Source organism: Parasteatoda tepidariorum, chromosome 4, assembly GCF_043381705.1.
Source record: "Parasteatoda tepidariorum isolate YZ-2023 chromosome 4, CAS_Ptep_4.0, whole genome shotgun sequence".
Taxonomy (NCBI): Eukaryota; Metazoa; Arthropoda; class Arachnida; order Araneae; family Theridiidae; genus Parasteatoda; species Parasteatoda tepidariorum.
Window position 1 is genome coordinate 62745440 of NC_092207.1, and position 18024 is coordinate 62763463.

Below are 18024 nucleotides of genomic sequence, written 5' to 3' on the forward strand. Positions count from 1 at the left end.
GCACTTGAATAATTCGAAATCATTTCTATAAATTTGCAACTTTGCTTTGGTCTCTGCTAAAACTTTACTCGCCTCGCCCAAATTGATGTCGCATTTTTGTAAAGTTTTGGATGCATAATTGATGTCGTATAGATTAGGAGTAGCTAAGCGAAATGTAATGTAAAACAAACAAAAGTTAAAAAATTTGTAAAAAAAGCACTTAAAATCACAATAGCTTTCGAACAAATTAGAATTTTGACGGAAAAAAAAACTCACTGTTAAATTCAGAAACAAATGTTGCCCTTTCAGCATGCCAAATTTCAACTTCTTATTTACATATTCCTGTGGTCTGTAGAGCAATCCGTGTGGTATTTTCCTCCCGCAACAAGTTTAACAGTTAGAAATTATCGCGTTTTATAATTTGCGTTTAGTTCACAAATAGAAGTAGCTCTTTCAGCATGTCAAATACAGTCAAACCCCGCTATAGTGAACCTTCAAGGGACCGAAATTATGGTTCACTATAACCGGGAGTTCACTATATCCGTTCCTCAGACAATTTAACTAATGGTTCCAAACTCCTCCTTTTATTATACATTATTTAAATAAATGACTGAAAAATAATAGATATGTAGTAACAAAATATGTGTTAACTTTTATTTTTATTGCAAATATTGGCTTGATTACATCCATTTTTCAGTTTATGTCCATCTTATCTTAAATGAAGAACGTTTTACATTTACTGCTCGTCATAGTTTAATTTGTGACACTTATTTGCAGGATTCCTTAACTGAACTGAGAGTGTAAACGAGTTGAAATTCGTGCCTTATCTTCACAGATTAGTGTCCACCCCTTTGANATGATGCTTCTTTGCGAATTTCATTTTCAAGTTCCTTGTCGATAGTATTAGTATCGTTTTTTTTCTTCCAAAATTCATACACAGCACATGCTTCCGAATGGCCACTCGAACAACTGTGTTGTTTAATTCTTTCTGATAAATGCTTCCAATCTCGAATTCCCGTACACCAAACATTATTCCTTTGTGAAGCAAATAACCAGCAGGGTTGACAATAGGCAGCGTCTAGTATTTTGGAATAACACAACCAATAACGATTAACTGGCCCATATTTAGAACATGAACCGTAGTACGATTTTGAAAAACACCTATTGTTCCGGTTGATGTCTGTTGGAAAAGGTCCTGAAGGCTGTAAAGGCCCCATATCAAGAATTTGACGTTTTTTGTTAACACTTAATATCTTGTTCGGGAAGTTTCCCAAGTCATAAGAAGATTTGTCGTACACATTTTCTAAAAATGTAGAGGTCTGTGGTTCTTCCAAACCCTCCGTTCTTATGTGTGTCATGCAAACATCATCCACGTTCACATGATCGGCGGCGGAGGTATCTCCAACTGCAATAATTGTCGAATCTTCTTCAGTAGGCTTCTCAACCAACACTGCAGTTACCACATTTTTTGAGTCACTATCAATAGAAATATTTTGGCCAGATGTACTTGCAGAATGCTGACTAAAAAACTTGTCAATTTTGGGCAATTTTTGTTTACTATCTTCTCTTTCTTGACGTTGTTTGCGTTTAAATGCACCACTGGGTTTCTTCTTTTTATCCATAATTTTAGTTTTCTAATTTATTCAAGCAATACAATATTAGATTGTGCTCCAGTAGGTAGGTACTCACTGATCACTGACGACGTTAAAAGTAAAATAAAAGGAAAGAGAAACACAATGATACGCTATAAGTGTCGTTGGGGAATCCCCGGAAAAAAAATTATCACCGTTAGTGTTACCACACTTAATGGTGGAGACTGTAATGGTTGGCAACTGTTTGGCGACCTTTTAGGGCGCACTTGGCGCATTTTGTCATCCCGTCGGAGGGATGCGAGAGAGAGAAAGGTTTGTTTCAAAGAGAAGAGAAAGGCATGTTTGATATAATCGGGAGAGGGTCTCCCTTGCTATTCTAAAAGCTGGAAGCTCTTAATTGGAAAACAATGCCTATTTCTTTTGTTTTTAAATAAAGTTAAGTTTTGTTGTTTTAAAAATCTGGTCTGCTTATTTATTGGAAAGGAAAGGCATCAGGCCCTCGGACCTGAATTAATGTGCCTACTGCAGGTGACTTGCATTTTTTCACGATATTTCGCGTTGTACAATGAGCTGTAGCCGAAATCTATAGATTTGACACGATTTGTTGACTTAACGGACATCAATATGAGTGGTAAAATCAAATAAAATTGAACCACTATATTGACCAGTACCAAAAAGTTTACTGACATTAGCTTACTTACTCCCGATACAGCATTAATTTTTTAACCGTTCTCGAAAAAAAAATCGTAACTCGAATTCACAATAAAAAGCACATCGATGAATAATAAAACGCACATATCACTATCCGTCAAATTGACAACACTACCAACCTACAGAAAGAATTTAGGGGATTTCCCTAGGCATAACTTTTGAATTTCTCTCAACTGAGTTGTCATGATTAAAGTGGGGATGCAACCTGTCATATTTATTTTGAAAATGGGAGAAATTTCCAAAAGTTCAGTTCGATCGAGATTTCTGGTAAGGATACGAGGGCCCCCTGAGCTTGAGGGCCCTGGGGCACTGCCCCGCCTAGCCCCTTGGTAGCTACGCCACTGGATTCATCAACAAACCTGATTCTGGAGATAAGAAATAAATTGCTTTAATCTTTTTGAAACGTTACTTTTGAACACTCCATCTCAGAAATATCACGGGCACCAGAAATAAGAACGGAACTTTACCCTGCCATTTTAACGAGAGCGAGAAGGAAATATTTAGAGGATCTCATCCTAGAAAAACATGACTTAAAGATTCCCTTGTGGTTTGAAAACACATTTCTAAATTAAATTAATTTACGTTTAAATTAGATTTTAATAGTGTTTTCTTTAGTAGATGCCATTTAGATATTTGCTAACTCATTGGATGGTTATCACTGCGGGGGAAAAAAGCATTATACATACGCATGCATTAACTCTTTGGTTACGGTGTTCCAAGTTGTACCATCACAGGTGGTCCACATGTTGTACCAACCGTAACCAAAAGGTTAATAAAAAAGTGATAAATTAATTATAAAAAATGACACTTTTACAGAAATAATAAATAAACTGTTCAAAAATGAATTTAATAAGTTTCCTTGTTCAGAGCACAAATTAATAAGTCTTTATTATTCTTAAATTCTTTTTTTTTAAATCATTATATAGCTGGAACTATTTATTAGTTTGAAGGAGATGCAACTATGCACATTCCTTCGTTTTGGCTCCTTCTCAAACAAAATAATTTTGACAATTTTAAAGGAATCAGATGTGATTTTTTGACGGTAAAGCGTCTTCTTAATATATTTAGGCAGAGTTTTATACATTTTACATCTTAATATATTTTTATTTTGACGATATGAAAGCTTTGTCGAAATTTATGAATCTTTCAGCTTATTTCGAATGTGGATTCACTTACCTAATATTAAATGATTTACAAACTCAGTCTCATCTTATAACATTTTATAAATTTTAATTTAATACAATATTCTTTATAACAATAAAAAAAATCATATTCAACAATGTTTTTTCTATAAGCAGCGTTAGTCTTATAAGCAGTTGTTATTGCGCAAATTTCTTTAGCACTTGTGATAAATTTAAAGCTGATTTATAAAATAACTTTAAAAATTTGAATGTGGATAAAAAAAATTTACCATGATTAACAATTTTGATAATATTAAGTTTTAAGCAAGTTTATTATATCACTGGAGTACTAACTTCATTCTTAATACCGCAAAACTGGAAAAAATAAAAATATATAAGCTCACTGGGGGGCTAAGCTCCCTGTTCGCTGTCGCTTACCAGCCCCGATGATTTCTTCTCAATAATTGTTGTTTCTTGCCAGAAAACAGTTTTCTACTAAAATTAAAATTATTCACTTAACATATATGTACTAAAAGCAATTCTGTTTGCTTACGCTTGGGCCTCCACTTTCCACGTCCGAATACTATCATCTGTCAGTATTATGAATATTTAGATCTACAGGTGAACTGAAGTAATTTTTCTAAGTAATTGTTTTTTGAAATAACATTTATATTGTTATAACATTATGTTCTTCAAACAAATTTGATGATTTCACAATCGTAATTTAATACTTTCGCTTACCAAACTGGCGAATATATTAAATACTATTTTTGCTTGCATCTCATTGTGCATGAAGCTGATCGTTAGGTTCTAAATTAACAGATCTCTTTAACAATAATTTATAACAGTATATTAATGTTATTTGCACGAAAATAAGAACTGTAAAACGGTTAATCTTTTGATTACGGCTGGTGCAACATGTGGGCCATAGTTATACCTTAAGCAAAGGGTTAATAAAATTAGACCACCTTTCTAAATGGCTTTATCTTTGTAGCGCAGAATTACACTATAATAATAATTAAAAAAAAAAACAATTCTCTTAGTTTTAAGCTCTTGAATTAAGAGTGTAATAATAATAGTACAAGAAAATAACTTTAAATTAGGGATGCGAAAATATTTATAGAAAAACAATACATTTATTTCATTATTAGACTTTTATTAATGTTATGCTGATGACAACCAAAACAATATGGAAATGAATGAGGAAAAACTGGATCCTACCCCGTGATTTTTCGGCCAATAGAAATGCACGGACAACAATGGAAAACTGCGATTTGATTTTTATATATAGTAAGAAATCTAAAAAAACAAGGTGGCTTTGATGGGCCAAACTAAATATAAAACTCGCCACACATATTTTTTTTATTTTAATTCATATCTATTATTTTTTGTATGTATGAAAAATATATGAAATTAATATTTTTCAGCCTTATCGACTGTTCTGGCAAGACCATCAGAGCCTACTACGCAAACTCGGACTTACACTGATGAAAATGGAGACACAGTTTACGAAACTGTAACTGAATACGATGAAGAGGAATCAGATGGTTCTTCAAGTTCCAGACGTAGTTATAGTAGCTCTAGTAGCTCGAGTGACTCTGGTGACTCTAGTAGATCGAAGAGCTCCAGTAGTTACAGTAGTTCTAGCAGTAGTAACAGCTTCGATGAAGAAGATTCAAGCAGTTCAAGAAATAAGGAGGTCTATAAAAGTGGAGAAAGGGACACTTCTAGTTCAAGCTCTGGTAAGAGAGGAGATAGGATATCAGAGAGTGAAAGTTATAAGTCCTCTGATAAAGATGAACAAAGTAATAGTGCTCACTCGAAACACTCATCGAAGAAGAAAAGTGGTAGGAGCGAAACAGATTTCTCTGAAAATGGTAAAAGTAGACACTCAAGCAGTGCCAAAGAGAGTTCCCAATCAGAGGACGAAGAGGATCGAAAAAGCATGTCTCGCCACGAACACTCTTCAAGCAGAAACAAGAGCAAAAAAGAAAAACTTTTAAATGGAAGTGACGCATCAGGTACTAAAAAGAAAACAGGTCGATATGAAGAAAGAGATCAATCTACGCAAGAAAGAGATGAAAATAGTAGTTCTCATTCAAAGCATAAATCCAGTAAACAGAGCAGTCAGAAAGAAGAAGATGAGAGTGATAGCAGAAATGGAGGGAAAACTAAGCATTCCAGTAGAAAGTCCAGTAGCAATAAATCGTCAAAAGAAATGGATGAAAAGGACAGTTCACATTCTAAGCATTCTTTAAGCAAACACAGCCATTCTTTGAAAAAGGACATCAATGATGAAAGTAATGTCAAGAAACATGATACTCATAAAGAAAAAGGTGGAAAAAATCATCAAAAAGGTGGAAAAGAATCAAGCAAGCACACCGATAAAAATCACAAAAAAAATCACAGTGAGTCCTCTGATAATAGTTTGGAAGAAAGTGAAAGCTCTTCGAGTAAACACCAAAAAAACAAGCATTCGTCCTCAAAAAAGCATACACATGATTCCGAGTCTGATGACAAAATTACGAAAACGCACAAGGACAAAAAGCCAAAGAAACCCGTTGATAATTCCCACGGTAAAGGGGATAAATCAGATCATGGTAAAGACAAGCCAGGACATCAGGGAGATCAACCAAAGGGCAAAGGAAATAAGCCTAAGCATGGACATGGAAAACCAGGATCCGACAGTATCACAGAAAAGCATCATAAAAAGACACATGATGAATCTTCAGAAACTAGTTCAGATGAAAATGAAAGCTCTTCAAGTCAACATAAAAAGAGTAAACACTCTTCCACTAAAAAACACAAGCACGATTCTGAAACAGATGAAACAAAAAATAAACCGAAGGTTCCAGGCAAAGATCATGGTCATAAGGGACCTGGTGATCATCCTCATGGTAAAGGAGATAAGCCCGGCTCAGATCATGATAAGCCAGGTCACTCAAAAGATCATCCCCATGGTAAGGGAAGTAAGCCCGGTAAAGATCACAACAAACCAAGTCATCCACACGGCAAAGGAGATAAGCCCGGCAAGGGTCATGATAAGCCAGGTCACCCAGGTGATCACCCGCATGAAGGAAATAAGCCAGAACATGATCATGGTAAGCCCGGTCACAAAAGTGGACACCCAGGCGATAAGGGAAATAAACCTCATCACGGACATGGTAAACCAGGATCCGGCAGCAACACAGAAAAGCATCATAAAAAGACCCATGATGAATCTTCAGAAACTAGTTCAGATGAAAATGAGAGTTCTTCAAGTCACCATAAAAAGAGTAAGCATTCTTCTACTCGAAAACATAAACACGATTCAGAATCAGATGATTCAAAAACTAAACCTAAAAGTCCAGGCAAGGATCATGATCATAAAGGTCCTAAGGGTCACCCTCATGAAAAAGGTGATAAACCTAACCACGGTAAAGATAAGCCAGGTCATCCAATTGATCATCCCCATGATAAAGGAAATAAGCCGGGAAAAGATCACAACAAACCAGGCCATGGCAAGCCAGGACATTCAGATCATCATCCACATGGAAAAGGAGAGAAACCAGGTTCGCATCCTGATAAACCAGGACATGGAAAAGATCACCCCCATGGTAAGGGAGACAAACCCGGGAAAGATCATGACAAACCAGGTCATCCGCATGGAAAAGGAGATAAACGTGGGCATGATCATAATAAACCTGGTCAGCCAAAAGATCACCCTCATGGTAAAGGAAACAAGCCTAAGCATGGACATGGTAAACCAGGATCTGGAGGCATCACAGAAAAACATCATAAAAAGACCCATGATGAATCTTCAGAAACTAGTTCAGAAGAGGATGAAAGTTCTTCAAGTCACCATAAAAAGAGTAAGCACTCTTCCACTCGAAAACACAAACACGATTCTGAAGCAGATGACTCAAAAAATAAGCCGAAGGTTCCAGGAAAAGATCACGGTCATAAGGGGCCAGGTGGCCGACCTCATGGTAAAGGAGATAAGCCTGGTTCTCATCCTGATAAACCAGGACATGGGAAAGATCACCCTCATGGTAAAGGAAACAAACCTGGGAAAGATCATGACAAACCAGGTCATCCACATGGAAAAGGAGATAAGCCTGAGCATGATCATAATAAACCAGGTCATCCAAATGATCACCCTCATGGTAAAGGAAAAAAGCCTAAGCATGGACATGGTAAACCAGGATCCGGAGGCATCACAGAAAAACATCATAAAAAGACCCATGATGAATCTTCAGAAACTAGTTCAGAAGAAGATGAAAGTTCTTCAAGCCACCAAAAAAAGAGTAAGCACTCTTCCACTCGAAAACACAAACACGATTCTGAAACAGGTGATTCAAAAAATAAGCCGAAGCATCCAGGCAAAGACCACGGTCATAAGAGGCCAGGTGGTCGACCTGGAAAAGGGGATAAACCAGGTTCGCATCCTGATAAACCAGGACATGGAAAAGATCGCCCCCATGGTAAGGGAAACAAACCCGGGAAAGATCATGACAAATCAGGTCATCCACATGGAAAAGGAGATAAGCCTGAGCATGACCATAATAAACCTGGTCATCCAAATGATCACCCTCATGGTAAAAGAAATAAACCTCATCATGGACATGGTAAACCAGGATCCGGAGGCATCACAGAAAAACATCATAAAAAGACCCATGATGAATCTTCAGAAACTAGTTCAGAAGAAGATGAAAGTTCTTCAAGCCACCATAAAAAGAATAAGCACTCTTCCACTCGAAAACACAAACACGATTCGGAAACGGATGATTCAAAACACAAACCGAAAAGTCCAGGAAAAGACCACGGTCATAAGAGGCCAGGTGGTCGACCTCATGGTAAAGGGGATAAACCAGGTTCGCATNTCTGAAGCAGATGACTCAAAAAATAAGCCGAAGGTTCCAGGAAAAGATCACGGTCATAAGGGGCCAGGTGGCCGACCTCATGGTAAAGGAGATAAGCCTGGTTCTCATCCTGATAAACCAGGACATGGGAAAGATCACCCTCATGGTAAAGGAAACAAACCCGGGAAAGATCATAACAAACCAGGTCATCCACATGGAAAAGGAGATAAGCCTGAACATAATAAACCTGGTCACCCAAAAGATCACCCTCATGGTAAAGGAAATAAACCTCATCACGGACATGGTAAACCAGGATCCGGAGGCATCGCAGAAAAACATCATAAAAAGACCCATGATGAATCTTCAGAAACTAGTTCAGAAGAAGATGAAAGTTCTTCAAGCCACCATAAAAAGAATAAGCACTCTTCCACTCGAAAACACAAACACGATTCTGAAACGGATGATTCAAAAAATAAACCGAAGCATCCAGGCAAAGACCAAGGTCATAAGAGGCCAGGTGGTCGACCTGGTAAAGGGGATAAACCAAGTTCGCATCCTGATAAACCAGGACATGGAAAAGATCACCCCCATGGTAAGGGAAACAAACCCGGGAAAGATCATGACAAACCAGGTCATCCACATGGAAGAGGAGATAAGCCTGAGCATGACCATAATAAACCTGGTCATCCAAATGATCACCCTCATGGTAAAGGAAATAAACCTCATCACGGACATGGTAAACCAGGATCCGGAAGCATCACAGAAAAACATCATAAAAAGACCCATGATGAATCTTCAGAAACTAGTTCAGAAGAAGATGAAAGTTCTTCAAGCCACCATAAAAAGAATAAGCACTCTTCCACTCGAAAACACAAATACGATTCGAAAACGGATGATTCAAAACACAAACCAAAAAGCCCAGGAAAAGACCACGGTCATAAGAGGCCAGGTGGTCGACCTCATGGTAAAGGGGATAAACCAGGTTCGCATCCTGATAAACCAGGACATGGGAAAGATCACCCCCATGGTAAAGGAAACAAACCCGGGAAAGATCATGATAAACCAGGTCATCCACATGGAAAAGGAGATAAGCCTGAACATAATAAACCTGGTCACCCAAAAGATCACCCTCATGGTAAAGGAAATAAATCTCATCACGGACATGGTAAACCAGGATCCGGAGGCATCACAGAAAAACATCATAAAGAGACCCATGATGAATCTTCAGAAACTAGTTCAGAAGAAGATGAAAGTTCTTCAAGCCACCATAAAAAGAATAAGCACTCTTCCACTCGAAAACTCAAACACGATTCGGAAACGGATGATTCAAAACACAAACCGAAAAGTCCAGGAAAAGACCACGGTCATAAGAGGCCAGGTGGTCGACCTCATGGTAAAGGGGATAAACCAGGTTCGCATCCTGATAAACCAGGACATGGGAAAGATCACCCCCACGGTAAAGGAAACAAACCCGGGAAAGATCATGACAAACCAGGTCATCCACATGGAAAAGGAGATAAGCCTGAACATAATAAACCTGGTCACCCAAAAGATCACCCTCATGGTAAAGGAAATAAACCTCGTCACGGACATGGTAAACCAGGATCCGGAGGCATCACAGAAAAACATCATAAAAAGACCCATGATGAATCTTCAGAAACTAGTTCAGAAGAAGATGAAAGTTCTTCAAGCCACCATAAAAAGAATAAGCACTCTTCCTCTCGAAAACACAAACACGATTCGGAAACGGATGATTCAAAACACAAACCGAAAAGTCCAGGAAAAGACCATGGTCATAAGAGGCCAGGTGGTCGACCTCATGGTAAAGGGGATAAACCAGATTCGCATCCAGATAAACCAGGACATGGAAAAGATCACCCCCATGGTAAAGGAAGCAAACCCGGGAGAGATCATGACAAACCAGATCATCCACATGGAAAAGGAGATAAGCCAAAACATGGTAAAAACAAACCAGGCCTTCCCATTGTTCTTCCCGTTGGTACAGGAAATAAGCCAGGACATGATCATGATAAGCCAAGATATGATAGTACTGAAGAAGAACATCATAAGAAAACTCATGATGAATCTTCTGTAACTAGTTCAGAAGAAGATGAAAGATATTCGAGTGAACGTAAATCAAGAAAACATTCGACTACAAGAAAAGAGTTGAATGACTCTAGTTCTGAGGAAGATTTTGATGTTGACAGGAATGAGCGTGTAAGGGGAAAGAAAGGGAAGTATGGAGATATTCGAAGTTCAAAGCGAAGAACTAATAAACACAATGACTTTGATGAATATTCTTCTATTGAAAGTTCGGAGGAAGAAGATTCTTTTAATGAAAGAAGCTCCAGAAAACACAAACATAGATCAAACTATGAAGATGAATCGAGTGAAACAAATGACAGGCACGGTAAGGGACGCAAACCTAAATGCAGCAGACGTAAGGAATCACGGGGACATGGCAATAATAATTTCTCCGGTGGTAGATCACGTGGTAAGAAGCATCACACCAAGAAACCTAAGAATGGTAAAACTTCTGAAACAGATTCTTCGGAATTCATCAATAAAAATATTGACAATGAATTTGAAAGCTCTGAATTGTTTTCCTCTGATGAGGAAAGTTCCAGACAATCCAGCCGCATCCACAGGGAAAGATCAGATTCATCTTCATTTGAAGAAGATGATTTTTCCGATCAAGATTCTTTAAATGGCAAGCCAATTTGGAGCGAACGCCAACATTCGTATTCCAGTCATTCTCATAACGGAGAAGAAACATCGGAGGAAAGTGCCTCTTCAAGAAGTTCCGATAGTGATAACGATACCTCTTACTATAGAAGAAGACAATCTGGAAGACGCGATACCGATCGGGAATATGACGATACTGAATTCGAGGAGACATTTACAAATGATGATGATTTTGAAAATGAAGGTTCTCCATTCAGTTGGATATATAAAACTTTTGAAAGTACTGAGTCCCAAGATACTGAATCCGATTCGATATACACATCTGATGAGGAATTTGAATCACAAGATAGGGATTTTGAAGAGAGAATTCCAAATGATGAAAGTTATGACGAAAATAACTCCAGAGGTAAAAGACCAGGACATAAAACTAAGCGCGAATCCATACCTGAAAATTCGTATGAAAATGGTGACGATAATGATGTAATCTATATTGAAAATGATGAAAATGATACTTCTAACGGGGAAAACTTTAATGAAAACAAGATTTATGAATACGACGACGAGGGAGCGGATGATGTAGAAACTAGTGATTCGAGCGGAAGTCGCCCTATTTACAAATATGAAAAATCAGGTGACAGTGAAAATGGTAAAATTGGAGATCGAATCAAATTACCCATTGCAAAAGGTTCTAATGGTAAATATCATTATGTAGAGGAGGATGATTCAGAAGACTCCGAAAAAGAAATTGTTAAGACAAATGTTAGTGTAGAAGAAGATAATAAACTTATTCCTGAACACATAAGGGGATGGAACAAAAAGCATTATGGCGAGAAAAGTATTGATACTTACTACTCGTGGATAACTGAGCATAAAATTCGTTATGAGGACGTAAGTACTTACATAAAAGATTTAACATTTAAAGAGGCCATTTCTTCGGAAAAAATAGAACAATTCTATAAATTGTTGGGATTTTATCCAGATTCTGAGAGTTTATTTAATTTCGTTAAACATTGTCATAAATATCCTGAAAGGCCAAACAACTACGAACAAAATTTTCAGTACAGCCTAAACGAATATTTCTTCTCTAGTTCCAAAACGGTTTCTAAGAATGTGTATTCACTCTATGAGAAAAACCTGTTTTCCACGAAAAAATTTATTAATAATGCACAATATGAATTTAAACGTAAGTTTTTAACACCTTTATCATTCGATGAATTGAAGACTTCAGAAAGATACAAACATATCTACTACATATTGTTTGGGTTTTATGCAAATTCCCAGAATATTTTTGACTTTACGAGATATTGCCATCAGTTTCCCACACAACCTGACAATTATTTAGATAACTTCTCAAATTCTATCGAAAATGTTCTCAGCAAGGAAGATCAGGAAGTATCTGATGAACATTATGAACATTTTAACAACAAGTTGTTTAAAGGTACAAGATCTGACTTCCATAGCACTTACGAAAATAGGCGAACATTTATTATAAATAAAACCTATAAAGACATTCAAGGCAAAGAATACTCAGATCAGTTTTCCCACCTATTTGGACTGTATCCGAAATCAGAGAGCCTCTTTAATTTTATTCTATTTTGTCACAAATTCCCAAACAAGCCAGACAATTATTATAAAAATTTCCAAAATTGTATGAATTATGTTGTTAGTTCCAAATCGAATGAGATCACAAAGGAAATCTATGAAAGGTTCAATGAAAACCTATACAGCACTAAAACGAAGTACAATAAAAGGACAACTTACAAAGAGAGGTACAGCTTTATACGAAAATTGAGTTACAAAGAAGTGATCCAGAGAAAATACTACATTAAGTTCTACAATCTCTTCGGTTATTATCCACTAAACAAGAGTTTATTTAACTTCACCAAAAAAATTCACAGCTACAAGAAAAAGCCTAAAAATTACGAGACGGGTTTTTCAAAATGTCGGAAAGAGTTTAAAAACTCCAAATCACTGAAAGTAACGGAGCATTTATTAAAGACATTCAGGAAGTATGTTTCGACTTCATCAGAAGGTGAAAATGTTGAAGAAGACCACGAAAACGACAAAGATAATCATACTAATGCGGAGGAGACCACAAAACCGGAAGAGGAACATGAAGACAAAGAACGGGAAGATAATAAGGAAGAAACTATTGAAAAAGATACCTCGGTCAGGAAAGATAGTGATTATGTGTACAAATATTCAAATGGATGGAACAAAAAGAATTATGGTGGAAAAAATAGAAAATATTATGTACACTTGACAACTAAAAAAGTAAAATATGAAGTAGTATACAAATTTATGAAGACCCTTACTTTTGAAAAAATCAAATCGACGAAAATTATTAAAAAGTTCTTCGAATTGTTGGGATATTACCCGGAGTCTAAAAGTTTGTTTGATTTTACTAAATACTGCCATAAAACTTCAAAGAAACCCAGAAATTATGAAGCAAATTTTCAATATTGTTTGAATATTCATTTCTCTTCGGGATCACGTGAAGTTTCAAAAGATTTGTATAAGCTGTACAAGAAAAATTTGAACTCCAAGGAGAGGTACATCAACAACTCTCAGTATAGTTACAAACGAACATTTTTACGCAGCTTAAGCTATGATAAACTCAAGAGTTCTGAGCATGCGAGAAATATGTTTTATGTATTATTTGGTTTCCATGCCGAAACAAGGCAAATGTTTCATTTCACCAGATACTGCCATCATTACAAGAAACAACCAGATAACTACAGCGACAACTTCTTCAAAGTCATTGGTAATATTGTAAGCAAAAAATCCCGCAAAGTTACAGATACGTTGTACCGTCAATTTAATAAAAAGCTGTTTGCTAAGCGCACGTCCAGCCGAATACTAAGCACTTACGACAACAGGCGAGACTTCATTAAAGATATTACTTACAAAAACTGCCAAACAAAAGAGAATTCCGACAAATTTTTCAAATTGTTTGGAATTGAAGTTAAATCAGAAAGCATATTTGAATTTATCAAATATTGCCACAGTTTTCAGATAAAACCAGAAAACTATTTCATAAACTTCCAGAATAGCATTAATGAGATTTTTGACACAAAAATTACTACCCTCACCAAGGACTTTTATGTGAAATATAGTACCAATTTGTTTAACATAAATATAAAGTATAAGAGCAATGCATCATACAGTGAAAGGTACAGGTTCTTAAGTAAGTTGTCTTATACAAATGTTCTACAAAAGATGCTATACACCAAGTTTTATCAACTTTTCGGATACTATCCCATTACAAGCAGTTTGTTTAAATTCACTAAACACGCACACGGTTCCAAAAAGCAACCTAAAAACTACAAAAAAGGATTTTCAAAGGCTTGGAATCTTTACAAAAAATCGAATTCAATAAAGATCACAGATAAACTGTACAAGACATATGAAAAGTATGTGTCAGAAAGTAGCAGCAGAAGAGAGACTGATCATGAAAATCATAAGAGCCCAAAATCACACCATGGTGGCTCAAAATCCCACCATAGAGGGGACTCAAAATCAAAAGAGGCGATTGGATTCGGGGAACGTGTCACTTTCAAACAAACAAGAGGGTGGAATAAAAAACGCTATGCGGGAAAAGTAAACTCTCATTTTTATACTTGGATAACAAAGAATAAAATAAAATACACTGACGTTCATAAATTTTTGAAAAAAATAACATTCAGCGCTGTGAAAACTACTAAAAACCTACACAAGTTCTTCAAATTATTAGGACTTTATCCAGAAACTGAAAGTTTTTTCAATTTCGTTAAAAAATGCCATCAATATCCTGAGCAGCCCAGTAACTATGTCGTCAATTTCCAGAATATTATCAATCTGCACTTCGCGTCTGGATCCCGTGAAGTTGGCAGCGATCTTTTTACAAAGTATGAAAAGAATTTGCATTCAAAAGAGATTTACATAAACAATTCCGAATACTTGGAAAAACGTTACTTCTTAAGAGATGTCTCATACGATAAACTAAAGGATTCGGAGAACTACTGGAACTTTTACTATGTTGTTTTCGGATTTTATCCCGAAACTAAAGAGATTTTTGACTTCACTAAATACTGCCATCACTTTGAGAAAAAACCAGACAGATTTGCAGAAAATTTCCATAGTACTATCCGTAAATTCCGTAGTTCGAAGCGTGTGACCGACAAGCTATATCAACACTTCCACAAAAACTTATATTCTCGATCAAATTTCGGATACTCTTTGGACTATACAGGAAGGTATGAGTTCTTAAAAACTCTTACGTTTAAAAACGCTTTAAGTCAAGAGCATCGAAATGTATTCCATTACCTTTTTGGAGTGCAAGTAGAAGATGAAAGCCTATTTAAGTTCATTAAGTGGTGTCATCGGTATAAAACAAAACCGGCCAATTATTACCTTAATTTCTTTAAATGCCTTCACAAACATCAGGCATCAGGTTCAAAAACAGTTAGTTCTGACTTATATAAGTTATTTGAAAATAATCTCGGCGCTAGTGGTGGTGAAGGCGTAGATGAAGATTCTAGCGGTGGACATAAGAAGAAAGATTTGGGACACTTGCCAAAACTTGGATTATTACATGATAAGTATGGTAGAGAAGAAAAACATGGAGGTGGAGAAAGACATGGAGATGGTGGTGGACATAGAAATAGTTGGTCTTGGAGGAGTGGAGGAGGACACAAGGAAGAGGGTGGTCATGGTCATAAAGGACATAAAGAAGGAGGTGGAGAAAGACACGGAAGTAGTGAAAGACATGGAGATGATGGAGGACATAGAAATAGTTGGTCTTGGAGGAGTGGAGGAGGACACAAGGAAGAGGGTGGTCATGGTCATAAAGAACATAAAGAAGGAGGTGGAGAAAGACACGGAAGCAGTGAAAGACATGGAGATGGTGGAGGACATAGAAATAGTTGGTCATGGAAGAGTGGAGGAGGACACAAGGAAGAGGGTGGTCATGGTTATGAAGGACATAAAGAAGGAGGTAGCCATGGTCATAAAAGTTGGTCGTGGAGAATTTAAATAGCCGAACATGTACAAGGATATAATAAATAAAATTAAACAAAACATGTATCGTAAAACACTTTTATGGAACAATTTTGTGATTAGTAAAAACTTTTCTATTAGCAGAAAATGTAGCAATACAGATCTGTGTTCAGTCTTATGTATAATCAGTATGATTTGCAGTGGTGATGGTGCTGAGTGTAAATTATTATACATCTTCAAATCTTTATGCAATAAAGTATCATTATAACTATCTAACAGCAGTTTAACTTTATTTCCCCATCTATCTCACAACTCAGAAGCATTTATATCATTAAAAATACTAATTTCATGTTAATATATAACTTTTAAGCAAATTTTTTCTTTCATTATATAATAACGAAGGGATCGAACAAATATTATGTGAGTGGAGCCATATAAATACGTTTTTGAAAAAATTTTGGAGATACAACTTTGCTTAAAACAAAATTTACGTTTTAATTCATTTTCTAAAATTTTGAGCTAAAAATCTCAATCAGATACACATATTTTAGACAGAACCATATGAATTATTCAACTTTTACAGAAAAGTATCTAATCAGATACCGACTAAACTAGTTGCAATCATCGTCTTTTATGACTTATTGTCTTCGACTCGTTATGAAGCCAATTCTTCTCTATTCAGTCTTAGTATATTTGATTATAGAAGAAAATCTTATCTTGTATGACTTATTGCCTTCGACTCCTTATGAAACCAGTTCTTCTCTATTCAGTCTTAGCACATTTGATTACAAAAGAAAATCTTATCTTTTATGACTTATTGCCTTCGACTCGTTATGAAACCAATTCTTCTCTATTCAGTCTTAGTATATTAGATTACTGAAGAAAATCTTATCTTTTATGACTTATTACCTTTGACTCGTTATAAAGTCAATTCTTCTCTATTCAGTCTTAGTATATTAGATTACAGAAGAAAATCTTATCTTTTATGACTTATTACCTTCGACTCGTTATAAAACCAATTTTTCTCTATTCAGTCTTAAATTACAGAAGAAAATATATTAGATTACAGAAGAAAATCCTATCTTTTAAGACTTATTGCCATCGACTCGTTATGAAACCAATTCTTCTCTATTCAGTCTTAGTATATTAGATTACAGAAGAAAATCTCATCTTTTATGACTAACTGTCTTCGACTCGTTATGAAACCAATTCTTCTCTATTGAGTCTAGTATATTTGATTACAGAGGAAAGTTCATTTACTGAAAAATGTTTTAAGAATATTTTGTAAGCATTTTCTTTCTCCAATTATGCCAAACTTAAAACTATTCCAGACATATAATTTTTCCTAATTTTTATTACATTTTTTGCATATAATAAAATTTTTGGAAGTAAGAAATTTTAGCGCTTTATGTAAGCATTGTCAGCGAAGATCACAAACCAATCCCAACTCAGATGTTTACGCAATATTTGAACAACCCTTATTAAAAATGCCTTGCGATCTGTTTGGTCACCTGAATAGACTAGCACAAACCTAAGAACTAAATTTTCTAATTTCACTTTCAGCATTATTTAGTTTTTAAATTAAAAACATAATGTTACAATATAAAATGAAACTTCGAAAATATAAACTATCATTAATTAAAAAAAAGGTATTTATTAAATTTAAAATGAACTGAAAATGTAACAATAAATAGTTTGCTTTATTTAAAAAAAGATGCCAAAATTTTTCAGTACAGAAATACCATTGTTAACTTATTTATACTCCAAATTACTTCTTCAATTATTCACTTACTTATTCATAGCACATTTGCAAAATTCTTTGCTCATTACACACAATATTACACACATTTTTCTAAATAATTGCAAATTAAAATTTTAGGTTAAATATAGGTAAGCAAAAGTTAAATGTAAACCATGTTCACAGTTTAGTTTAAATGATATTTTACATTAATATTTAAACTTAGTGGTTTAATTATTAATTTGAAGTTTTAATAGATAACTATAACATTCATTTTGTCTCAATGTATTTAAAAGTGCATGAAAAGAAAATTCTTCAGTAAAAAAATCCAGTAGTAATTATTTGCAAGGCTTTCTAAAACTGTATTTAAACAGAATTCA

At 35.5% G+C, this 18024-nt stretch overlaps 3 protein-coding genes across 3 annotated transcripts; 2 read left to right on the forward strand and 1 right to left on the reverse strand.

Moving 5' to 3' along the window:
• Positions 1–815: 815 nt before the first annotated feature.
• LOC139425455 (uncharacterized) lies at positions 816–1601 on the reverse strand. Its single transcript, XM_071180360.1, has one exon. The coding sequence runs from the start codon at positions 1599–1601 to the stop codon at positions 816–818; it is 786 nt and encodes a 261-aa protein (XP_071036461.1).
• Positions 1602–1715: 114 nt separating this feature from the next.
• Positions 1716–5968, forward strand: LOC139425456 (dentin sialophosphoprotein-like). The gene is made up of 3 exons (XM_071180361.1): positions 1716–1797; positions 4831–5856; positions 5943–5968. Exons 1-3 carry the CDS (start codon positions 1716–1718, stop codon positions 5966–5968), a joined length of 1134 nt encoding a protein of 377 aa, XP_071036462.1.
• A 31-nt stretch (positions 5969–5999) lies between these two features.
• On the forward strand, positions 6000–16182 carry LOC122270479 (uncharacterized). Its single transcript, XM_071179931.1, has one exon. It carries the CDS (start codon positions 6001–6003, stop codon positions 15940–15942), a length of 9942 nt encoding a protein of 3313 aa, XP_071036032.1. The 5' UTR covers position 6000; the 3' UTR covers positions 15943–16182.
• The last annotated feature ends 1842 nt before the right edge of the window (positions 16183–18024 follow it).

Excerpts from the sequence above, each read along its gene's own strand:
- LOC139425456 (XM_071180361.1), top strand. The coding sequence starts at position 1,716 with ATGATACGCTATAAGTGTCGTTGGGGAATCCCCGGAAAAAAAATTATC. Across the intron at positions 1,798-4,830 it reads CACACTTAATGGTGGAGACT|CCTTATCGACTGTTCTGGCA; the intron begins GTAATGGTTGGC and ends AATATTTTTCAG. Across the intron at positions 5,857-5,942 it reads AGAAAGTGAAAGCTCTTCGA|GACAAAAAGCCAAAGAAACC; the intron begins GTAAACACCAAA and ends AAAACGCACAAG.